The following is a 23,944-nucleotide window of genomic DNA, read 5'->3' as shown; positions in this document are numbered from 1 at the left end:
ACACCGCATGTTCTCACTCATAGGTGGGAATTGAGCAATGAGATCACTTGGGTACGGGAAGGGGAACATCACACATCGGGGCCTATTGTGGGTAGGGGGAAGAGGGAAGGGATGGCTTTGGGAATTATACCTGATGTAAATGAGAAGTTGATGGGTGCTGACGAGTTGATGGGTGCAGCACACCAACATGGCACGTGTATACTTATGTAACAAACCTGCACGTTGTGCACATGTATCCTAGAACTTAAAGTATAATAATAAAAAAAAAAAGCATGGAGTATAGAGTGAGAAAATATAAAATATACTCAAATTGTAGTTTAGAAGGAATTAATACAGAATGAGGAAAAGAAAATGTTTGAAGATAGTATGACCAAAAAAAAAAATCTCACAATTCTCCAAAGACATCAATCTTCAGATTCATGAATCCAAACAAATCCCTAGGAAGATAAATAAAAAGAAATGTATACCTAGTCACATGATACAGTAGTAACAGTATAAAATAGAGAGAAAAAGTCTTACAAACTACCAGAAAATGAATTACATGATTATGTTAAGTATACTTCAATAAACTTTGAAAAAAAAGATGATTCCTTGTATCTTGATGTTATAATTTTGATATTTTTCCTAGTTTATAAGAAATAGATTGTATATTGTTATTTATATGTATTCTTTGCTTAATAACAGGACTAACCTTTTAAATGTTTTTGGCTATTTCTGCTTTTTTCTTTTGTAAGTTGAATATTCATATTCTTTATGAATATTTAAATTGACATGCTTATTGATTTTAAGATTTTAAACTTGTAGTGTTATAATTAGTTATATGCCTTTTATTTTATTTACAGTATTTGACAAATGTAAATTTTACAGTTTTATGAAGATAAATCTTAAAATATTGGAGAGAGAAATCACAGAATACCTAGTTAAACAACAATTTGACTGATTAGTAAACTCTCAGTAATAATACTTGAAACAGAAGATACTGGAATAATACTTTCAATGTGCTGAAAGAAAATAACATTTAATCAAGAATTTTACACTCAGCAAAGTTACCATTAAAGAATGGGAGAGGATGAAATGTCATTTTCCTACAAACAAACATGGGAACATTTTATCACTAAAAGAACCTCACATAAGGAATTTTAAAGATATACTCTGGCAGAAGAAAAATTATCTCAGATGGAGAGTTGAGAATACAAGAGGAAAAAGAGAGCAAAGATAATGGTAAACATCTGAACAAATCTTTTTAAGAAAATTGACTATTGTCCTGGTCCATTCTGCTGCTATAACAAAATACCTTAGACTGGTAATTTATAAACAACAGAAATTTATTGCTTACAGTTCTGGAGGCTGGGAAGTTCACAGTCAAGGTGCCCATAGATTCAGCGTCTGGTAAATGCTTGCCTTCTGCTTCAAAGATGGCCCTTTCTTGCTGCATCTTCATGTGGTAAAAGGAGTAAACTAGCTCCTGAAGGCCTCTTTTATAAAGGCACTAATACCATTCATGAGGACAGAGTTAATCACCTCCCAAAGGGCTCAACACTTTATACTGTTGCACTGGGGATTAGGTATCAGCATATGAATTTGTGGTAAACAAAAACAAAAACATTTAGACAATGGTAACTATATAAAACAATAAAAATAATATCTCAATTATGGGAAGAAAAAAATATGCTAGAATTCTTGAAAACAACAGCATGTAATTTGAGATATTGTGATTATAGTTAAATATTCTAACGGGCCAGGCACAGTGGCTCACCCCTGTAATCCCAGCACTTTGGGAGGCTAAATTGGGCTTATCACTTGAGTCCAGAAGTTCGAGACAAGCCTGGGCAATATGGCAAAACTTTCTCTCTACAAAAAGATACAAAAGTTAGACCAGCATGGTGGCACGTGCCTGTAGCTACTCAGGAAACTGAAGTGAAAGAATCACCTGAGCCTAGGAGGTCAGGGCTGCAGTGAGCCATGATTGTGCCTGCACTCACCTGGGGGATAGCGTGAGACCCTCTCTTAAAAAAAAAAAAAAAATCTAAAAGTCCTGTTTTCTACAAAGATATTAAATATTGATTAACTATAGTTTTTTAAAATTAAGTGTGCATATTAAACTTATAGGGTAATCACTAAAAGGATGGACAGAGTATACAACTTCTAGAAATAGAGGGAAGAAATTAATGAGGAAAATACTTAAAGTAAGACGACAAAGGGAGAAAATAAGAAACAAAAAAAAAAAGACAAGTTGAAGACATATATATATTGGTTAAATAAAGTTGTAATACAAGTTCCCAGAACATCTTCCACTTAAAATTTTCCCGTAGAACACTGCTTAGTTTCTCATATTCAAACTTGATAAACATGTATACTTTCATGTTTATCTCAAAAACAGCTTCAGCTGATACATATGAAATTTTTATATTTATATCTGAAAAATTCAATAAATTTTCAGAAAATTTTATTAAACTTTTAAGATTGTAATATAATTGTAGGTTGCCATGCAGTTATAAGAAATGAAACAGAGAAGTCCTATGTACCCTTTACCAGTTTTTTCCAGTGGTAACATCTTACAAAATTATAGTACAAAATTGCTATCAGATGTTGACATTGATACCATCATGACACAACAATTTGTTCATTCTTTGATTTGTTCATGGGTACTTAGGTTGACTCCATATTTTGCCTCTTGTGAATAGTGCTGTACTAAATGTGGGAGTGCAGATGTGTTTTTGATATATTGATTTCCTTTCTTTTAGATATATACCCAGTAGTGCAATTCCTGGATCATATGGTAATTCTATTTCTAGTTTTATGAGGAAATTTTATACTGCTCTCTATAGTGACTGTACTATTGCTTTTTTATTGTCATTGCCTTTTATTGCCACACCACCTCTCTGTGACCCAGCCCCTTTCCTAAACTCTGGCAACCACTAATTTATTTTCTATTTTGATATTTTGCTATTTCAAGAATGAGTATAATTAGAACCATACAATATGTAGCCTTTTGATATTGGTTTTTTCCGTTAAGCATAATTCCCTGGAGATTAAACTAAATTGTTACATAGATCAATAATGCATTACATTTTATTGTTGAGTAATATTCTATACTATATATGCACTACAGTTTGTTCAACCATTTTCTGTTGAAGGACATCTAGGTTGTTTACAGCTTGAAATTATGATGAGCATTACAACAAAGGATGCGGTATCTAGGTTCTATGGCAGTTGCAGGTTTTCTGTTTAAATAAACTGTCAAATTATTATCCAGAGCAACTGTATCATTTTATAATCACACCAACAATATATGAGTGTGTCTCCACACCTTGCCAGTATTTGGAGTTGTCACTATTTTTATTTTAGCCATTTTGATAGTTTTGTAAATAGTTTTAATTTGCATTTCCCTAATGACTAATAATTTTGAGCATCTGTTCAGGTCTTTTGCCTGTTGTCTGACTGTGTTTTTTAGGTTTTTTTATCACTGATTTTTGAGAGTTTTTATGTGTTCTAGAAAACCTGTCCTTCATCAGATACGTTGATTGCAATTGTTTTCTCCCTGTCAATATATTGTCTTTTTTCCTCTTCACAGTGTCATTCACAGAGCAAAACTGCTTAATTTCCATGAAGTCCAATTTATCATCTTTTTCTTTTAGCAGTTGTGGTTTTTTTGATGTAAAGTCTAAGCACCCTTCACCTAGGCAAAGGTCCAAAGACTTTCTCCTGTGTTCTTTTCTAAAACTTTTATAGTTTTACATTTTACCTTTAAATCCATTTGAGTCAATTTTTTTTAAGGTGTGAGTTTAGGTTGAGGTGTTTTTTTGTTTGTTTGTTTGGTTGGTTGGTTAGTTTTTGCATATGAATGACCACTTGCTCCAGTGCTACTTAAAAGAAAAAAAAACAAGTTACCTTTCCTCTGTTGAGTGGTTTTTGCACCTTTTTTGAAAATTAATCTGGTCTATTTGTTTAGTTCTATTTCTGGTTTCTCTGTTCTGTTCTATATGTCTGTCCCTCTGTCAGTACCACATAATCTTTATTACTATAGCTAAACAATAAGTCTTGAAATTTGCATAGACAGATTCCTCCCACTTCTGTTGTCATTTTCAAAATTTTTAGCTATTTTGGTCCCTTTTGTTTTACATGTAAATTTTAGAATAAGTTTGTCTATATCTACAAAAAATTGCTTGGATTTTTATAGGAATTACATTAAATCTGGATGTAAATTTGGGTAGAATTGACATTTTTCCATGTTGAGCCTCCATGAACACATTATATCTCTTCCTTTAGATTGCCTTTGATTTCTTTTATTGCAGTTTTCAGTATATAAAGTCTGAATGTTTTGTTAGATTTACACTTAAGTATTTATTGTGTTTTCAGTTATTGTAAATGGTATTTCATTATTAATTTAGGTGTCCACCTCATGTTCATTGCTAATATATATAGAAATACAATTAATTCTTGGATGTTGATTTTACATTCTACAACCTTGCTTAATTACTAGTACTATTAATTCTAGGAAGGCTTTTTCTATTTTTTGCTTTTTGTTTGTTTGTGGGTTTTGTTTTATTCTTTGGGATTTTCTGTATAGACAATCACATCATCTGCAAATGGGGGTAGTTTTACTTCTTTCTTTGTGATTTATATGCCTTTTATTCTTTTTCTGCCTGTTGCCCTAGCTAAAACTTCCAGTGCTATTTTGAATAGCTATGGTGAAAATGGATATCCTTGCTTTTTTCCTGATCTTGGGGAGAAAGCACTCAGTGTTTCACTATTATGTTAGTTGTACATTTTTTATAAAAGCTCTTTTTCAAATTAAAGAAGTCCATCCCCCAATTTCTACCTTTTTTGAGAGTTTTTATCATGGATCAGTGTTTAATTTTGTCCAAAAAATTTTCTGTGTTAATTGATATGATTGCATGATCTACTTTTTCTTCTTAGATTGTTAATATGATGGATATGTCGATTTATTTTCAAATATTGCACCAGTCTTGAATTCTTGGAGTAAACCCACTTGGTCCTAGTATATAGTTCTTTTTACTTATTCCTAACTTTGATTTGCTAATATTTTGGTAAGGATTTTTTATATCTATATTCATAAGAGAAACTGGTCTATATTTTTCTTTTTTATACTATCTTCATCTGATTTTGATATCAAGTTAATACTGGCTTCATAAAATGAGTTATGATATTCCCTCCTCTTTTACTCTCTGAAAGAGTTTATGTAAAATATATATTAATTTTTCTTTGAACATTTCAGAGAATTTACTAGTGGAACCATCTGTCCAGAGCTTTATTTTTCTAGAGTTTTTTTTTTAGTATAAATTGAATTTTCTTAAAAGTTACAGGGCTATTTATTTTGTATATGGTTAATGTGGTATTTTATGCTTTTTGGAAATTTGTCCATCTCATCTAAGTTGTCTAATTTTTATATATAGAGTTGCTTGTAGTATTCTCTTACTGTTATTTTCTTGTCTTGAGAGTCTGTATTAATATGTCTGTTTCATTCCTGATATTGGTAATTTCCATCTTTTTTTCAGTCTTGCTTAAGATATTTCCATTTTATTTAGCTTTTCAAAGAACGAGCTTTTTGTTTCATTGACTTTTTCTATTTTTTCTGTTTTAAATTTCACTGTTATCTGCTCTTTATTATTTCATTCCTTCTGCTTGTTTGGGGTTCATTTTGCTCTTTATCTAGTTCTTGAGTTGGGAGCTTGTTACTGATTTGAGACTTTTCTAATGTCAACTTTAGGAGCACTGATTTAGGTGCATTCCATGAATTTGATATGTTGTATTTGCACTTTTATTCATCTTAATGTATCTTTTTATTTTTTGAGATTTCTTTCTTTCTTTTTTTTTAAATCTATCTAACACTAGGTCTTATTTCTTTTATCAAACTTCATATGTGCCCATTAATCAACTTCTTATCTTTCCCTCCTCCCCAGTACCCTTCCTGGCCCCTGGTAACAACCAATCTACTACCTCTCCTCATGAGATTCACTTTTTTAGTCCCCACATTATGAGGGAGAACAGAACGTGCGACATTCTTCCTTCTGTGCTTGCCTTATTTCATTTAACATGACTTTTTGTTCCATCCATGTTCCTGCAAATGATAGGATTTCATTTTTTAATCGCTGAATAATGTTCCATTGTATACAGATACTGCATTTTCTTTATCCATTTGAATGTTCACTGGTCCTTAGGTTGAATCCATATTTTGGCCATTATGAATAGTGCTGCAGTAAATGTGGGAGTGCAGATGTCTTTTCAATATATTGCTTTCCTTTCTTTTGGATGTATATCCAGCAGTGCAATTGCTGGATCATATGGTAATTCTATTTCTAGTTTTATGAGGAAATTCCATACTGCTCTCCATAGTGGCTCTACTAATTTACATTTCCACCAACAATGTACAAACGTTTCCTGCTTTCCAAATCCTTGCCAGCATGTGTTACTGCCTGTCTTTTTGATAAAAAGCCATTTTAACTGGAGTAAAATGATATCTAATTGTAGTTTTGGTTTGTGTCTATCTGATGATTAGTGGTGTTGGCCATTTGAATGTCTTTTTTTGAGAAATGTCTATTCATATATTTTACTCATTTTTTAATAGCATTATTTGTTGCTTTGTTGTTGTTGTTTTTCTGTCAAGCTGTCTGAGCTCCTTAGATATTCTGGTTATTAATCCTTTGTCAGATAGGTGGTTTGAAAATATTTTCTTCCATTCTGTGGATTGTCTCTTTGCTTTCCTGATTGTGTCCTTTGCTGTGCAGAAGCTTTTTAGTTTTATATAACCCCATTTGTCTGTTTTTGCTTTTGTTGCTTGTGGTTTTGAAGTCTTAGACAAAAATCTTTGCCTGGACAGATGTCCTGGAGCATTTCCTCAGTGTTTTCTTCTAGTAGTTTCATGTTTCAGGTCTTGGATTTATTTTGTCTTTATTTTGATTTGATTTTTGTGTATGGTAAAAGATAGGGGTCTAATTTCATTCCTGTGCAAGTGGATATCCAGTTTTCCCCACATCATTAATTGAAGAGACAGGCCTTTCCCCATTTTGTGTTTTTGGCACCTTTGTGCTAATATGTCTCTCCCTAATAAGGGTGTGGAACTTTCAGGCATAACAAGAAAGACATGTGAAAAAAACAATGTCTCCCAATTACAACTGAGGAAGTTGGAGAAATACCTGGTTACAGGCTGTCTCAGGATTCCTTGGATGATAACGGACCTTGAGGACAGCTGTCCAGGACAGGAGATTAACACTGAGAAGGCCACACCAGTGTCCAGGAGGAAGCCAATTTCCTGGCCCTCAATGGTTGTACGTACCCGGTGCTCAGTGAGGGTGATGACATGAGCTGGCGCTTGCCCCGGACACTCTCAGTCCTGTTATTGGACCATCTGGCTTGGGGCTTCTGGCCCAGAGAACCTTTTCCCTCTGGGGCAGTATGACTTCCAGTGATTGCCTTGGCATAGTGGGCATGGACAAGGGGGGGGCTTGTTTCTTATTGGACAATCTTTTTTAAAGTGTCCTTGCAAACCACACTGATAACAAGCCCTACTGGGTGATTGGCCTGCTCCATTTTCTGTCCTTTCTGAACCACTAAGATATGTTTGTCTGAGGGTCATGACTAAGGCTGCAGCCTTTCTCTGATCTCACTTTTCCTTTTCAACCTATTCCTCTTGGTCCCTGTTATAGAACACTGAGGTTGCCAGGTTTAATAATGCCTCCAGATTTTGTTCAGGGCCCAGGGCTTGCTTTTGGAGCTTTCTCCTGATATCTGCAGCTGATTGGGTAATAAACTTATCTTTTAGGATCAATTGACCTTCAAGGGATTCGGGTGACAGGAGAGTATATTAAGGCCTTCTGTAGCAGCTAGAGGAAGGCGGAAGGATTTTCTTCCTTTCCCTGCGTTATGGTGGACATCATTGAATAATTCATGAACTTTTTCCTAGTTCTCCTTAGTCCTTCTAGAACACAGGTCAGCAGATGTTTGTGACTCCAGTCCCCATGGTCTGAGTCAAAGTCCCAGTGGGGATCCATACTAGGGACGGCTTGCTGACCAGTAGGGAATTTGTCCCTTTCCAGATATCTCCAAACTCTCAGGCTGCAGCTAAAGCTGCATTCATTTCATTAAAGGCCAGGATTTGATTTAACAATAGCATGGCATCTCTCCAAGTGAGGTTGAAGGTTTGCCCTAGACCCTGTAGGACATCTATATACCTATCAGGATCATCTGAAAACTTTCCCACATTTACCTTGATCTGCTTGGAATCAGAGAGGCAGAAGCAAACATGTACCCGGGTTGGGCCAAATTCCCTTCCCTCTACAGCTTGGAGGGACATAACCAATAGCCCGGGGGGTTTTGTGGTCCTTTGGAGATTTCTTTGTTTGTTTCCTTCTGGGTGGGGGAGATTAGAAGATGCTTATCATTAATAGGAAGGGGAGCTATAGGAAGTCTAGGATATGGAGATAAGCTGAGAAATCCTCCTGTGGGATGTAAATTGCAAGCTTTGCATAGTTGTGGATTCTCCTTCATTGAAAAGAAAGCTTGGACATAAGGTATTTCACACCATTTGCCTTCCCTCTTACAGAAAAGGTCAAGCTGCAGGATAGTATTATAATTTATACTTCCCTCAGGTGGCCATTTTTCCCCATCTGAGAGAGAATATTAGGGCCAGGCCATAGTCCAGAAAATAAGCCACTTCTTTTTCAGGGTTTGCGGGTCAAATTGGTCCCAATGGCTTAGGATGTATTTCAAGCATGAGCCTGTTGATGCCTGAGTGTTTTTCGTGTGAAAGAAAAAACCGCCCACGGTTTCAGTTTGTTTCCCCGCCCCCCCCCCCCCGCCCAAGAACCCACAATGGTCCGTGGACCCTGTTGATCGGAATAGTTGTGCTCACCAACGCAACAGTAGATCCCCCTCTTGCCCAAGAACCCGCAATGGTCCCTGGACCCTGCTGACTGGAATAGTTGCACTCACAAAAGCAGCAGCAGAAGCACTCGTTTTCCTCCTAGACCAAAAAGAGGACTGAGGAACGTCAGATTTAGTGGCCCTTACTGACACATTCTCGAAAACCTGCACCCGTGCCTTTCCTCTTAGACCACAAAGAGGACCAAGAAAAATCAGATTTAGTGGCCCTTACTGACACATTCTCGAAAACCTGTTAGAGTCCTAAGCATTCTCCTGTTCATACTGGGACTTTACCCTTGTCCTATAAAGATGATATGCCCCAAAAATGGAGTGGAGGGCCATACCCTGAGGGAGGAAAGGATTTTCAGAGTTGGAAGAGTGATGCCTTTTGTCCTCACTTCTCATCATATGGATAGGAAGGATATCATTTCTGAGGCTCCCCATATCCTAGCTTCAGGAATAGCCTTTGTTAGGCCTGCTAGTCTGAGGAGGGATCCTAAAATTCCAGATAGTGCCACCCATGACGAGGCTTTGAGCAAAAATTATGTCTTTCTGATTGGTGAACCTGACTGCCTAAAGAAAGGAACAGAGTCCCAAAATTTATACTAGAAATCATTCTTATAGGAGAAACTAGAAAAGCACCAGAAACAGGGAGTGGTTTTTAGAAGAGGGACTAGCCTCGGAGAAGAGAGGTGGGAGGAAGTTTGTCTGACAGGTGTTAGGATCCAGTAGGCAAGGGTCAGGATAGATAGGATAGATGGGTGAGTCTTGCTTGGGTGGCATGACTTTGAGAGTTCACTCATAGCTGTAGGGTCAACCAACTTTTTGTCGGGACCCCAGAGCTGAATGGCTTTCCTCTCTATTGATCCTCAGCCCAGCCCGGAAGTCCAGGAAAAGCGGAAGCTGGTTCCAGGCAAACCAACACTCAACTCTGAAGAGTCGGGGGTTGTTAGCCCTTTTCCAGAAAGTCTGACACCCGTGTCTTTAGTCTAGAGGCCTTACTGGTTGCTTTTAACTGGCCGACAGGTGCCCAGTATTTAGCCCCTGAATTCTAAGGAAAAATAGGACAGAATAGCAAGCAAAAGGGCTCCAATGGTACTCACTGCTTGGCGATAGTCCTTTTATGGTCGCCAAGATGTGTCCAGAGTTGGTTCCTTCCGGTGGGTTCGTGGTCTCGCTGACTTCAAGAATGAAGCCACGGATCTTTGCAGTGAGTGTTATAGCTCTTAAAGGTGGTGCAGACCCAAAGAGTGAGCAGCAGCAAGATTTGTTGTGAAGAGCAAAAGAACAAATCTTCCACAGTCTGGAAGGGGACCCAAGCGAGTTGCCGCTGCTGGCTGGAGGTGACCAGCTTTTATTCCCTTGTCACTCCCATCTTCTGCTGATTGGTCCATTTTACAGAGCACTGATTGGTCCGTTTTACAGAGCGCTGGTTGGTCCATTTTACAGAATGCTGATTGGTCCATTTTACAATCCTCTTGTAAGACTGAAAAATTCTCCAAGTACCCACTTGACCCAGGAAGTCCAGTTGGCTTCACCTTTCAATTAGACAGCACCACACCACATTATAGTATTAGAGTATTCTGGGTTTGTCCATGTACTTAATTTGGATGTGGGTTTTATACCTTTTTTTTTTTTTTTTTTTTTTGTTTGCATGTAAATGTTGTTCATTCAGATTGAAGAACTCTGTTGAGCATTTCAAGATGGGTCTGGTTGTGATCAGTTCTCTTAGCTTATGTTTGTCTGGGAAACATTTTATCTCTCTTTTATATTTGAAAGATAACTTTGCTGAATACAGTATTCTTGGATGGTTGTTTTGATCACTTTGAAAACATTGTTTTACTCCCTCCTGGTCTATATGGTTTCCGTGGAGAAGTCTATTGCCAAACAAGTTGGAGCTCCTTTATATGTTGCTTGCTTCTTTTCTCTTACTGCTTTTAGGATTCTCTCTTTATTCATGACCTTTGATTGATTATTATATGCCTTGGAGTAGTCTTATGTGGGTCCTATCCGTTTGGTGTTCTCTGACCTTCCTATACCTGGATATTTATATCCTTCTCAAGATTTGGAAAGTTTTATTATTATTTCTTTGAATAAGCTTTCTACCCCTTGCTCTTCCTCAACTCCCTCTTGAACATCAATAAAATAATTTCTAGATTTGTTGTTTTGAGGTAATTTTCTGTATCTTACAGGTGATCTTCATTGCTCTTCATGCTTTTTGCTTTTTTCTTCTCTGTGTCTTTTCAAATAGCCTATCTTTGAGCTCACTCTTTCCTCTGCTTGACCCATTCTACTGTTGAGAGCTTCTAATAAACTTTTCAGTTGAGCAAATATGTATCTCAGTTCCAAGGTTAATGTTTGGTTTTTAATTATTTCAATCTGTTCCTTAAATTTCTATGATACATTTTTGAATTGCTTTTCTGTGTTATCTTGGAGATCACTGAGTTTTCTTAAAACTACTATTTTGACTTCTTGGTTAGGGAGCTCACATATTGCTGTTTCATTAGAGCCAGTTACTGTTTCATTGCTTTGTCCACTTGGGAAGATCATGGTTTCCTGTTTACTATTGTTTCTTTTGGATATATGTACGTCTTTGCATTGGAGGATTAGTTATATTTACTCCAATGTTCTGTCTGGCTTGTTTTGCTTTTTTTGTGTTTGTTTTGTATCATCTTAAATTTTAGATTCAGGGGTACATGTACAGGTTTGTTACATGGGTATATCACATAAAGCTGAGGTTTGTGGTACAAATGATCCCATCACCCAGGTAATGAGCATAGTACACAAAAGGTGGTTTTTCAGCTCTTGACCCCCTCCCTCTCTCATACCTTGGTAGTCTGCAGTGTCTATTGTTCCCATCTTTATGTCCATGTGTACCAAATGTTTAGCTCCTACTTATAAGTGAGAACATGCAGTATGTGGTTTTCTGTCCCTGCACTAATTTGCTTATGATAATGGCCTCCAGGTACATCCATGTTGCTGCAGAGGACGTGATTTAACTCTTGTTTATGGCTGGATAGTATTCCACAGTGTTGTATGTATCATATTTTCTTTATTCAATTCAGGATATATTTGATTCGAGGCTTTTTTTTTTTTTTTTTTTTTTTTAACCACTTCCCCATTTTCAGTCCTAGGTGACGCATTATCTCCAGGTTCACCTAAGCTCTAGTAAATGATTAGAATGCTACCCTTCTTGGATGAGGAAGGTGAAATATGGTATATCCTTCCAGTGAAGGAAAGCTGGGCCAGTGTTTCATGCCCAGGGAACCTGTGGGATGCACCTCCTACAGCATGGTGCTGCTGAACAGCCATCACGATTTAGCATCTCCTTTGGATGAGTTTATGAGCAGTTTCCAGGGTCAGAGACTGTAATCCCACCTCCTCCCTTTGTCTCTGCCTATCCTCAGGTATATTTGTTTCTTCAGATACTTGTGATGCTTCCCATGGGTTAAGGGACAGGTCTCCTGCCAGGGAATGCAAAATGATGGGAAGCTGGCTGTTCACCTTGATCTCACTTTTCCAATGTTAAAACAGTAAGTTGGAGGAAAATTTTCTTCATGTTTGGTGCAAGCAGGATGGGGAGGAGGAACATCATGGATGTGGAAGTCTGATAGTCTTACTGTCTGTTCGGAGTTTTTTTACTTCTTTCTGGCCCCAGGGCCACATCTCATCCTCATATTTGAGTTCTGGGATATTTCTAGTGATAATCTCTGTGCTGTTCATTTGCTTTTGGTTTCCTGTTGAGAGGAGTGAAACCAGCCTGCTTGTACATTGCCATTTTGAAACCAGAAGTCTCAGGTTTCTTGAGATTTCCTCCTTGATCCATAGATTATTCAGAAGTTTATGATTTAGTTTCCAAGTATATGGGAATTTTCCTCTTATCTTTCTGTTATTGATTTCAACTTTGATTCCATTGTGGTCAGAGAAGATACTCTGTTATTTCAATTATTTTAAATTTGTTTAGGTTTATTTTTATGGTCACAGATATGGTCTATATTGGTAAACAAAATGTGTATTATTCTGTCAGGCGGAGTGTTCTATCAATTCAATCCTGTTGATTTGTGTTGCTGAGTTGTTCTATATGCTTGCTGGTTTTCTGTCTAGTCATTCTGTCTTATACCATAAAAGTGACTTATATCCAAAATATACAGAGAACTTCTAGATACTTACCCAATTTATGTGAAAACTTACATCCACACAAAAATCTACATGCAAATGTTTATAACAGCCTTATTCATAATTGCCAAAAGTTGGAATCAACCAAGATTTACTTCAATAGGTAAATGGATAAGCAAATTGTGCTGCATCCATACAATGGACTCTTATTCAGTAATAAAATGAAAATGAGCCATCAAGCCACTAAAAAAGACATCCTTACATGCATATTGCTAAATAAAACAAGCCAGTGTGAAAAGAATACATATTATGTGTTTCTCACTTTATGACATTGTAGTAAAAGTAAAATTATAAGAACAGTAAAATGATCAGTGGTTGACCAGAGTTTTTGAAAAGAAAGATATAGGTGAATGGATAAAGCCCAACAGATTTTTTAGGGCAGTAACACTATTTGATATGATAGCAGTAACACTATTTGATATGAAGTAGAAATACGGAAACATGACATTATACATTTGTCAAAACTCATAGAACTTTATCACAAAGAAGGCTTAATATATGCAAATTGCATTTGATGGATCCTAGAAAGCAATGAGGACTCTGCCAAGATAATTTACATGCATTACAAAATAAATGAAACAACCTCATGGAAAGGGGTGGAGGACCTAAATAACTTTGGATAATAACTTTGGATATGAGTGGAGTCTGTAAGACTAAAGGTAAAAGCAACTGCACATAAGCACTTTAGTTGATAAAGTTGTATCCCATGGAGGTATTGGCTAACAATTCTAATTTTAATATATATGTATACTGGAATTGAATAGTTAATAAATGGATGGCAGATAGTGAGAGACAGGTTTCTCACTGTTGGAGTGGGAAATTACATATGTACAAGCAAGGGGAGGAGGCTAGAATGATCCAGGTGATCCTAGGTAATGTATTAGAGTTGGAGACATCAGTAGGAATTCATATCTAGCTTTAACATAGATACAAATGGTTACATACAGAAATATGTGTAATATATATGTACACAGGTTAGTTTACACACATATTCCTTTCCTCTGTCAGCAGAGAGGGTCCAAAAGAAATGACATACCAGTATGAAATGACATAATTAATGCTGAAATCTTAATTTGTATTACCTTTTGGCAATAAAAGGAGCCTGGATTCCTTGGAAAAATGGCTGATTCTGAGACCAAGGCAGGAAATATACAAGATGAGCCTGTAAATCCAAAGTAAGGAAGAGCTCAAGAAAACAAACTACAACAAAAACACACGTTGGCGGGTATATATTAAAGGGGCATAGGAGTCAATTGACATCTCCCAATGACCAAAGATGTAAAAATGTGAGCAACAAAATAAGCAGTATTTTATTATAATCCAAAGTATAACATAAATATCCATGAGTCCATGCTTATACAAATAACTTTTTGCATAAATTAATTCATGAGGGAGAAGAGACAAATGTCCTGTGCATAAGATTTCCAAATAATTTATATAGATGCTCCACCCTCAAGGAAGGGGCACATAACTCCTCACTGCTTAGGCATGGGCTACACACAGTGACTTCCTTCCAAAGAGTACAGAATTGGGGGCAGTTGGGGAAGAGTAACTTTGCTATGGGGGGCACCTGACAAATACCTCAACTAAGAGATTAAAAACAATATCAACATTCATTAGTCAGATTGATAGCATATACTTGTGATATGATGTAATAAAAATGGCTCTATACCTCTATAGTCTTCTTCTAAAAATCCCATAACCCTAGTCTTATCTTCAGAAAATATCAGACAGACACTATAAGTGGACATTCTGAAAAAAAAAAAAAAAAAAAAAAAAAAAAAAATGACCAGCGCTTACCAAAGCTATCAAGGTCATCAAAAACAAGGAAAGCCTGAGCATCTATCACTGCCAAGAAAAGCATAAGGAGACATGACAGCTAAATGTAATTTGGTAATCTGAATGGGATCCTGAAACAGAAAGAGGGTATTAAGTACAAAATAAGAAACATGAATAAACTGTGAGCTTTAGTTAATAATAATGTGTCAATATTGGCTCACTAATTGCCACAAAGATTCCATAATAATACAAGATGTTAAATGTAGCAGAAACATGGTACAGAGAATATGGGAACTCCCTATACTATCTTCTGCATTTTTCCGTAAATCCAAAACTGTTCTTAAAAATGAAGTCTATTTAATCAAATAATAATGAGATATTCTATACAACTATCAAGGAACAAATGATTTCAATATTATTTAAATTGTTCCTGAGAGCAGTAAAACGTAAACATTTCTCAATTCATGTTATGAGTCTGGGATAATCTTATTACAAAACTAGAAAATGGTGGTAGAAAAAAGGGAAGATGTAGGTTAATATTCATTGTGAACGTGGATGTGAAAACTTCAAAAATAAGATACTAACGTATCAAATCTATAGTATATTTTTAAAAGATACATCAGGATAAACATAGATTTATTTCGAGGACACAAAGATGGTTACTGATCAGCATGAATCACCATATTAACAGATTAAGGGAGAAAAGTCATATGGCCTCAATTGATGCAGAAAAAGCATTTGATAAAATTCCACACCTGTTTATGAATAACAACTCTTAGCAAGCAATAATTAGAAGTGAACTTCCTTAATTTGACAAAGCAAAATATAGTTAATAATTAGATATTATTAGTATTCTCTTTAAAGTTAGGAATAAGACAGAGTCCAAGTGTATTTCTGTCCAATATTGTACAAAGTAAAAGAAATAAATGATACAAGCATTGAAAAGGACAAGTAATCTCCCTTGATTACTACATGGGAATTATTTAAAAATCAGTAGTCAGGCCGGGCGCGGTGGCTCAAGCCTGTAATCCCAGCACTTTGGGAGGCCGAGACGGGCGGATCACAAGGTCAGGAGATCGAGACCATCCTGGCTAACATGGTGAAACCCCGTCTCTACTAAAAATACAAAAAACTAGCCGGGCGAGGTGGCGGGCGCCTGTAGTCCCAGCTACTCGGGAGGCTGAGGCAGGAGAATGGTGTAAACCCGGGAGGCGGAGCTTGCAGTGAGCTGAGATCCGGCCACTGCACTCCAGCCTGGGCAACAGAGCGAGACTCCGTCTCAAAAAAAAAAAATAAAATAAAAAATAAAAATAAAAATAAAAATAAAATAAATAAAAATCAGTAGTCTTTTAGAAGTAATGGAAGAGTTCATCAGGTTTGTTGGATAGAAGATCAGGATACATCAGTTGCTGTCCTATAAATCCAAGGCGTATTTTTTAAAGGGACCAAATTTCATATTTACTGTTTATTTCATAATGTAGAGATTGTAACTGTAGCATAGTTTCTGAGCATTCCTCATTTCATCAAAATGGATTTAATAAATGTCCAAATGGTGAAGATACTGTATTAGGTGCTATACAATAGGTTCTATACAGAATCGACCCTCTAGAAGTTTATAATTTTGGGGCACCCTGCACTAACAGATGGAAATACGCTAACTGCGGAACAGAAATAATAAGCCAATACATATATGAACAGTGAAGTGTTTAGATTTAAGTTTAAAATTACAAAAAAAGAGACAACTTTATCTCAACCTTTTTATTATGAAAACTTTCAAACATATGCCAAATTAAAAGAATTTTACAGTGAATACTTTAAGATTCTACTGTTAACATTTTATTATAGTTGCTTTATCACTTATCTGTCATCTATTTGGCCAAAAGAAATTAAAAAAGAAAAACACTGACAACATCTAGCATTGTCAGGAGAAGCAGCAACAGTGTGTTGATGGGAATGTAAATTGGTACAAACACTATGGAAAATTACTTTTATACTGTAAAACTGCACATCTGCTTATTCCTGTGACTCATAAAATCTGCTTCTAGCTATATACCCTAGAACATTAGCTTTCAAATGTTTTTGACCATAAGCCACAGTAAGAAATGTACTTAACATTGTAATTCAATACCCACGTACATATGTGTATATATATGTATGTGTCTCTATGTATGTGGGTATGTATATATGCATATATTTGTACATAAACAATATGCACACACATATACAAAAGGCACAAACTTTTCTGTGTCAGTATTTATCCTAACTACCAGGAAAGCATTCTGATATTTTCTGTTCTGTTCTTTTTTAAAAAATGTGGCAACTGAAGTCAGTTTTTACTGCCCTATTAATTGGTCATGACCTACAATTTGAAGAACACTGTACTAGAGAAAGCTTTGCACATATGTAATATTGTACAGCATTGAAAGTGAACTATGTAATATTGTACAGCATTGAAAATGAACTATAGCTATGCATATCAGCATGGAGGAATCTCACAAACACAATGTTGAGTGAGAAAACCAAGTTGTATAAGAATATACACAGTGTGATTTCATTTGTATATAAATTTCAAAAGCATGCTAAAATGAAAATCTACTTAAACATATGTGGAAAAGTATTTAAGTAAATGACTTATATAAGCACCACATGGATGAACCTTGAAAACATTAAGTAAAAGAAGCAAGTCACAAAAGGCGACATATTATATGTTTCCCTTTATGTGAAATGTCTAGAAAAGGCAAATCTGTATGGACAGAAAATAGCTTAGTGAATGCCTAGGGCTGGGAGTTGCAAGAAAATGTGGAGTGACTGCTAATGGGTATGGGATTTTTTTGTGGAGGGTGATGAAAATGTTATAAAATGGATTACTGGGATGATTGTACAACTCTGTGAGAGTATACTTTTAAAACTATTGAATTGTATCTTTTAAATGGGTAAATTGTATGGTATGTGAATTTTATATTGATAGAGCTGTTTTGCAAAGAAAGTAAGAGAATGTTTTAAAATTCAGGATGATAGTTATTTGGAGAAGGGACTTGAGATCAGGGCAAGGCACACAGTACTCTTTGAAGGTATCAGTGATAGTGTATTTCTTCACCTAGGTAGTAGGCACATCAGTGGGATTTTTATTGTTATTGTCTGTTTTATACACATGTCATACCTTGTTGTATATTTAATTTTAACAGAAATTTTAAGAGAAGCACTATTTTTCATATTATTCTATTCTCATGCCTGTTGTGATCAAGTTTAACATAGAATATTGAACTTCTAGTGTAAATCTAAATTAGGACCAGTTTTCATCCAAATATGTCTTTTTGTATTAAAATTTCAAAAAAAATAGAATAAAAAGGTAACTATCCCATTATATAGTCTGTGGGTCAGGATATACTTAACTATAACCTGTTTGCTTTTCTTCATCACCTTGCAACCACCCTAATTCACCTGTTACATTTTTTGACATTATCTTAACTGTATTCCTTGCTTCCTGTCTTGCAACTCTCCAAAAAATTTTCTACTTTGCAGCCAGAAATATCTTTTGAAAATACACATATTAGTATGTTATTTCTCTGCTCAAAATTTTTTAGCAAAATCTCTCTCTCCACTGTAGAAAAAGTCTATGGATAAAGACTGAATTCTTTAAGATTACCTTCCAGGGCCTATATAATTTGTCACTGCTGCTTTTTGCATCAGCTTCCACGCACACTCGTTGTTGTTACCACACATATCAGGTTCTATTGTTAGCTTTTAAGTACTTTGTACATGCCATTTTCTCTGCCTTGAATATTCTTCCTCCCCTCTTTACCTCTGTATAACACCTACCGGTTATTCAGGCAGAAGCTTAGATTTTTCCTTCCTTACAGAAGCTTTCTCTTAACTACTCCTGTCCTCCCTTACCTAAGACTAAAATGCCCTTCCTATTGTTCCTGAAGGATTTTTGCTTCATATACATTTACATTTATTTAAAATATGTTTTATATTTTATATACATAAACAAAAACAAGGCGCTATGTAACATGCTGAATCAGATACATGAGAGAAAATAAACAAAGAATCAGTCAACTTGTATTTAGTGTTTGTTATTATCAGACTTTCTTTTCTTTATATCTTCTGTCATCCCCTTTCAGTTCATCTTAGACTATTATTCCTGAAATAGTGCTTTGTAATATTAGTAATAGCAGAATCCATTAATCATCCCCAATGCCTTAAGAATACATTCTAGCTCTTTACAGTGAATTCATGACTTCTACTGTCTAATTCTAATGTACTTTCTTAAAGGAAAGATGGACCAAGTATTTATTCAATGCCTATTATGTACTAGAGTATACTGTACATTATATTTCAGAGATTATGTTAATCCTTTTAACAACTCAAGTTCTGGAAACTAAGGATTAAAGAAGTTTAGTGATGAAGACAGGATTACACTAATAGTAAATAGTAGTACCAAAATTCAAGCACAGTTTATCACAGCAGTTCTCAAACTTTTCCATGGATTAGAGTCAACTAGAGAATTTGTTAAAATACAGATTACTGGACCCCACCCTCACAGTTTTTTATCCAATATATCAGCAACGGAGAGGAGGGGGTAGGGGTAGTACGGGAAATTTTGCCCTTCCAACAAATTCCTATATGATTTATATGTTTCTGGTCCACAGACCACAAACTGAAAAATACTAATCTATCAGACAGCAATATCTTTCCGCTGGTCCTTCTTACCTCACATTACTCCTCTATAAGTAAGCAAATGGATGCTTGCTGGTGAGAGACAATACACTCAAAATGCACTTGGTACTTTTTATAACTCTGTGCTTTTGCATTATTGTTTCCCTCCTCCTAAACTGCCCTTCTTTTTGGTTTTTGTTTTGTTTTGTTTTTTTGAGATGAAGTCCCACTCTTGTCACCCAGGCTGCAGTTCAATGGCATAATCTTGGCTCATTGCAACCTCCACCTCCCAGATTCAAGCAATTCTCCTGCCTCAGCCTCCAGAGTAGCTAGAATTACAGGCACCCGCTACCACACCCAGCTAATTTTTTGTATTTTCAGAAGAGACAGGGTTTCACCATATTGTCCAGGCTGGTCTCGAACTCCTGACCTTGTGATCCTCCCGCCTCGGCCTCCCAAAGTGCTGGGATTAAAGGCGTGAGCCACCACACTGGCCTACTTTTTTTTTTAACCCATGGTACTTTATACCAATTTGTATTACTACTTACTATCTTGTGTTGTAGTTGTTTATATGCTTTAATGTTCTACATTTTACATTTATAAAATTCTTAAGCATTTGGGTTGCATGTATTCCATAATAGTACAGATCTTTAGCTATTTGATAAATATTGGAATATGCTAACACTTTGGAGCTTATAGGTTTTAAATTATTGAATGATATAATGTTTGTGAAAATACTTTATTAATCCTAAAGCATTATATAGAAGAGAAGTACTTTCTCCTTGCAGTGACTCTGGACATTCTGTAGGTGAAAAAGTATATCTCAAAATTAATTTTTAAACACTTCAAAGAGCTCAGGGAAATGAGAAAGAATAAATAAATCTCTGATCTCATGTTTTGCCAAAATAAACGGCAAAAAAAATTGATGGGAAGTAACAAATGTAATCTCCTGGCTATATAGCAAAACCTTTAATTATATCACATATGCATACATAAACACACACACAGAAACATAGTGGTTTGGGTATAACTGTTGGTTATATTAGCACTGCTACTAGCATGTCAACCTAGAGCAAGTGAAGGATTATTGGAGACATAAAAAGCCTGGATTTGATTACCAAAAATTGGAATAAAAAGAATGAACTAAGTTTTCACTTGCCACTAACCTTCTAATGGAGGGAGTTACAACTTTCTTGGAAAATAAAATCCAACACATTTCATAATATGTGATAAAATTGTCACAGTGATGTCAGTAAGGATGAGTTCATGGGCATTAATAAACACAGGATGGGATGAACTTACTGTATAAAGTTACAAAGATCCCAAAGCCATGTATTAATCAAATTCTTTGTACTCCAAATTATTTTTCCATATTTTGTAGGTAACTGTATTTGTCTTTCCTTCATAGAAATGTTGGGAGGATAATATGCAGTAATTGTTATGATAATATTTCTAGTTTTTAGAAGGAAAGGTGCTACAAACTTCTGGATGTAGCTAATACTGTATTCTACAAGGGGTTATTGTGCTCTTAGTTAAAATTCTAGATTTATTCAGTAAATTGCTAGATTTGCTTACATAAAAATAGAGAACTTAATATTGATGACATTCCAATCATATTACTGGTGATATAATCAATTAGCTATCATATTGACAAAAAAGTACAATGTAGCATTTTAGTTTGGAAAGAAAAACAAAATTCCCAAGTAAACAGGAACATATTAAGAACTATATAATTACCCAGTGCCATTTTGTCACTAAAGTACTTTATCCAATTCTGACTGCCAGAACTAAAACATATTTTGAAGAAATATCATTAAGATTAAAGGTCATAAAATAGCCTTAAAGTTTTTAATGAAACAATGAATAGTTTTTCTAGTAAGAAGGCGGCCAGCAGTAAACAGTTTTGTATATATGGCAAGTTGTAAATAAATGGCAATCTTCTCTTTCAGATTGTAAATAGGACAAGAAGAAAAAGTAATAAAATATAGGACAGTTTTAGTTTATTTCAAAGAATAAGAGTGGTTAAAGAAAAACTCAAGACGTTCGGGGAAGAGTATTCTTACATTACTTTAAAAATACTGTAAAATTTTAAAAATAGCATAATCTCTTTGTTTTCAAATTATGAAAATGAGATAATGTTACCAGATCAAAGTAGCACAGCCAGTCAGTGACAGCATAATTCCAGCTCTCGTATAAAATCTAGGCCTTTGATCCTTGACTCCAGTCTTCCACTGCTTTTCCATTTTTTATGTTTCTTAACCAGTTAGTTTAAATGTGGCCTGGTAATTGACAATTATCTCTGAAAGACCTTTCTAGCTTAAAATGCCTGCGATTGGCTGGGCACGGTGGCTCACGCCTGTAATCTCAGCACTTTGGGAGGCCGAGGCGGGCGGATCACAAGGTCAGGAGATCGAGACCACGGTGAAACCCCGTCTCTACTAAAAATAGAAAAAATTAGCCGGGCACGATGGCGGGCGCCTGTAGTCCCAGCTACTCAGGAGGCTGAGGCAGGAGAACGGCGTGAACCTGGGAGGCGGAGCTTGCAGTGAGCCGAGATCTCGCCACTGCACTCCAGCCTGGGAGACAGAGCAAGACTCTGTCTCAAAAATAAATAAATAAATAAATAAATAAATAAATAAATAAATAAATAAATAAAATGCCTGCGATTATCAATGGGTCTATTAATGAATGAGCTCTCCAACCTCTTCCCTTCTGCCATTCACTTATGAAAAACCTTGTTTTACTTTAAAACTTATAGACTTCCTGAGAAGCAAGACCTCGAATCTAAAAAAGTGCTTTTTGTGTTAGACTTTTGAACATAAATAGCACTAAGCATTTTTAATACACTATCTCAAACTCTTAAACAATTGTATAAAATATGAAGAAGCTGAAGTTAGACAAAATAGGCAATTAGACTTGGTCAGATTACTTAAAAGTAGGTAAATTATTCTGATTCCACATTCAGTACATTTTTTCCAATTTGCCATACTAACCATAATGTAAAAACTTCAACCAGAATGCCTAATTTGTATAGCAAGCAGTGAATGTCTTAAGATAACAATTTTATTCCTAAAACAGTTGTTCACATGTAAAGTAAAATGATTGTTCTTTGTTGTTAATGTATTTAAACCGGACATTCATTGCAATTTAGTATTCATCTACTTTCTCTTTTCTTTCAGGCCTGTATGTGGAATCAGAGGGAAAACGCTCATAATTAACCTGCCAGGTAGCAAGAAAGGATCTCAGGTAAATCACCTGGACATATTAATGTTTTAGTGTAAGAGATTTTGACCAGCTGTGAAAGTTAGCCAGCCAAAAAGTTGGAGCACTCCACAAGACTGCCCTCACTTCTGATACCAGTTGCAGGATTCCCAAAGTCACTCTTGGATTCAGTAATTCAATGGAAAGACATAGAACTCACTAAAAACTGTTACACTTACAGTTATGGTTTATCATGGGGAAAAGATACAGATTAAAATCAGCCAAGAGAAGAAGTGCATAAGACAGCTTCCAGGAATGCTACCAAACACAGAGCTTCCCTTGTCCACTCCCTGTAGAGTCATGAATGCTTTACTCTCCTGGCATTCGTGTATGATAATATACTTTTAAGATTGCCAATCAGAGAAGCTCACCTGAGTTTTTGATGTCCAGAGGTTTTTTGTTGTTGTTGTTGTTGTTGTTTCGGTTTGTTGTTGTTGTTGTTGCAGTTCATCATATTTTGCCCATATGAATGACCTTTAGTCTTTAGTGCTTCCCAGAGATTGGATTGATAGCATTAGTCTCCAGTACGTTCCAGAACTGACACCATGTGGCCAAAAGTCCCCATCATAAGTCATATTGTTAGATTGTATGGTGACCAAAGCCATCAGGTAAACAAAGACGTTGCTGTCACACATGACATTCTGAGGACCTAGAGATCTCCTCCAACTAGTTAAGGGCAACCACTTTTACCCTCAGACTCTCTTAGGGTACTGTTAATTCTTCGCTCTACAAGCTACCCGCTGGCCTTTGGCCGAGACTTTTTTTATTGTACAGCAACAGTCATGTTTGTCTGGGCATCTATATTTACTATGGCATTTATGTGACAGACACAGCAGTAGTATCAGTGTGAATATGCCTAAGATTTGGCTGAGGCAGTGTAGGGTATGGTTAGATTTAGAGAAATAGCTAATCCATCCACTAAAGCCATTACATACATTTTCATAATTTTGTATAAATTCAATAATTTCTCACCTTAATCTACTACCAAAAATACTATTGATATGTTTGTACAGAACTATATATCATAGAAATTAGCTGATGGTTACCTAAGTGCAGTTCTTCCTCAGGCCAGTCATTTTCTATTGACATTATATCCCGAGGAGGCTTTAATTGAATTTCCCAATACACTTAGCCATAACCTAAAAAATAAAAGTCAAAAGATACTGGCACATTCTTAGAGTCCTTC

General features: G+C 35.8%; 1 protein-coding gene across 20 annotated transcripts in view; it reads left to right on the top strand.

The window, feature by feature from the left end:
- The window catches only part of GPHN (gephyrin), a 736,147-nt gene that overhangs the window by 434,469 nt on the left and 277,734 nt on the right, over nt 1-23,944 (top strand). For all 20 annotated transcript variants that reach the window (XM_050797033.1, XM_050797030.1, XM_050797026.1 and 17 more), the window contains one exon: nt 22,677-22,743. In XM_050797033.1, coding sequence (XP_050652990.1) covers nt 22,677-22,743 — 67 coding nt within the window. The remainder of the gene's footprint in view (nt 1-22,676; nt 22,744-23,944) is intronic.

This window comes from Macaca thibetana, chromosome 7, assembly GCF_024542745.1.
Source record: "Macaca thibetana thibetana isolate TM-01 chromosome 7, ASM2454274v1, whole genome shotgun sequence".
NCBI lineage: Eukaryota > Metazoa > Chordata > Mammalia > Primates > Cercopithecidae > Macaca > Macaca thibetana.
The sequence above is the reverse complement of the archived record's forward strand: the minus strand, read 5'-3'. Positions and strand labels throughout refer to the sequence as shown.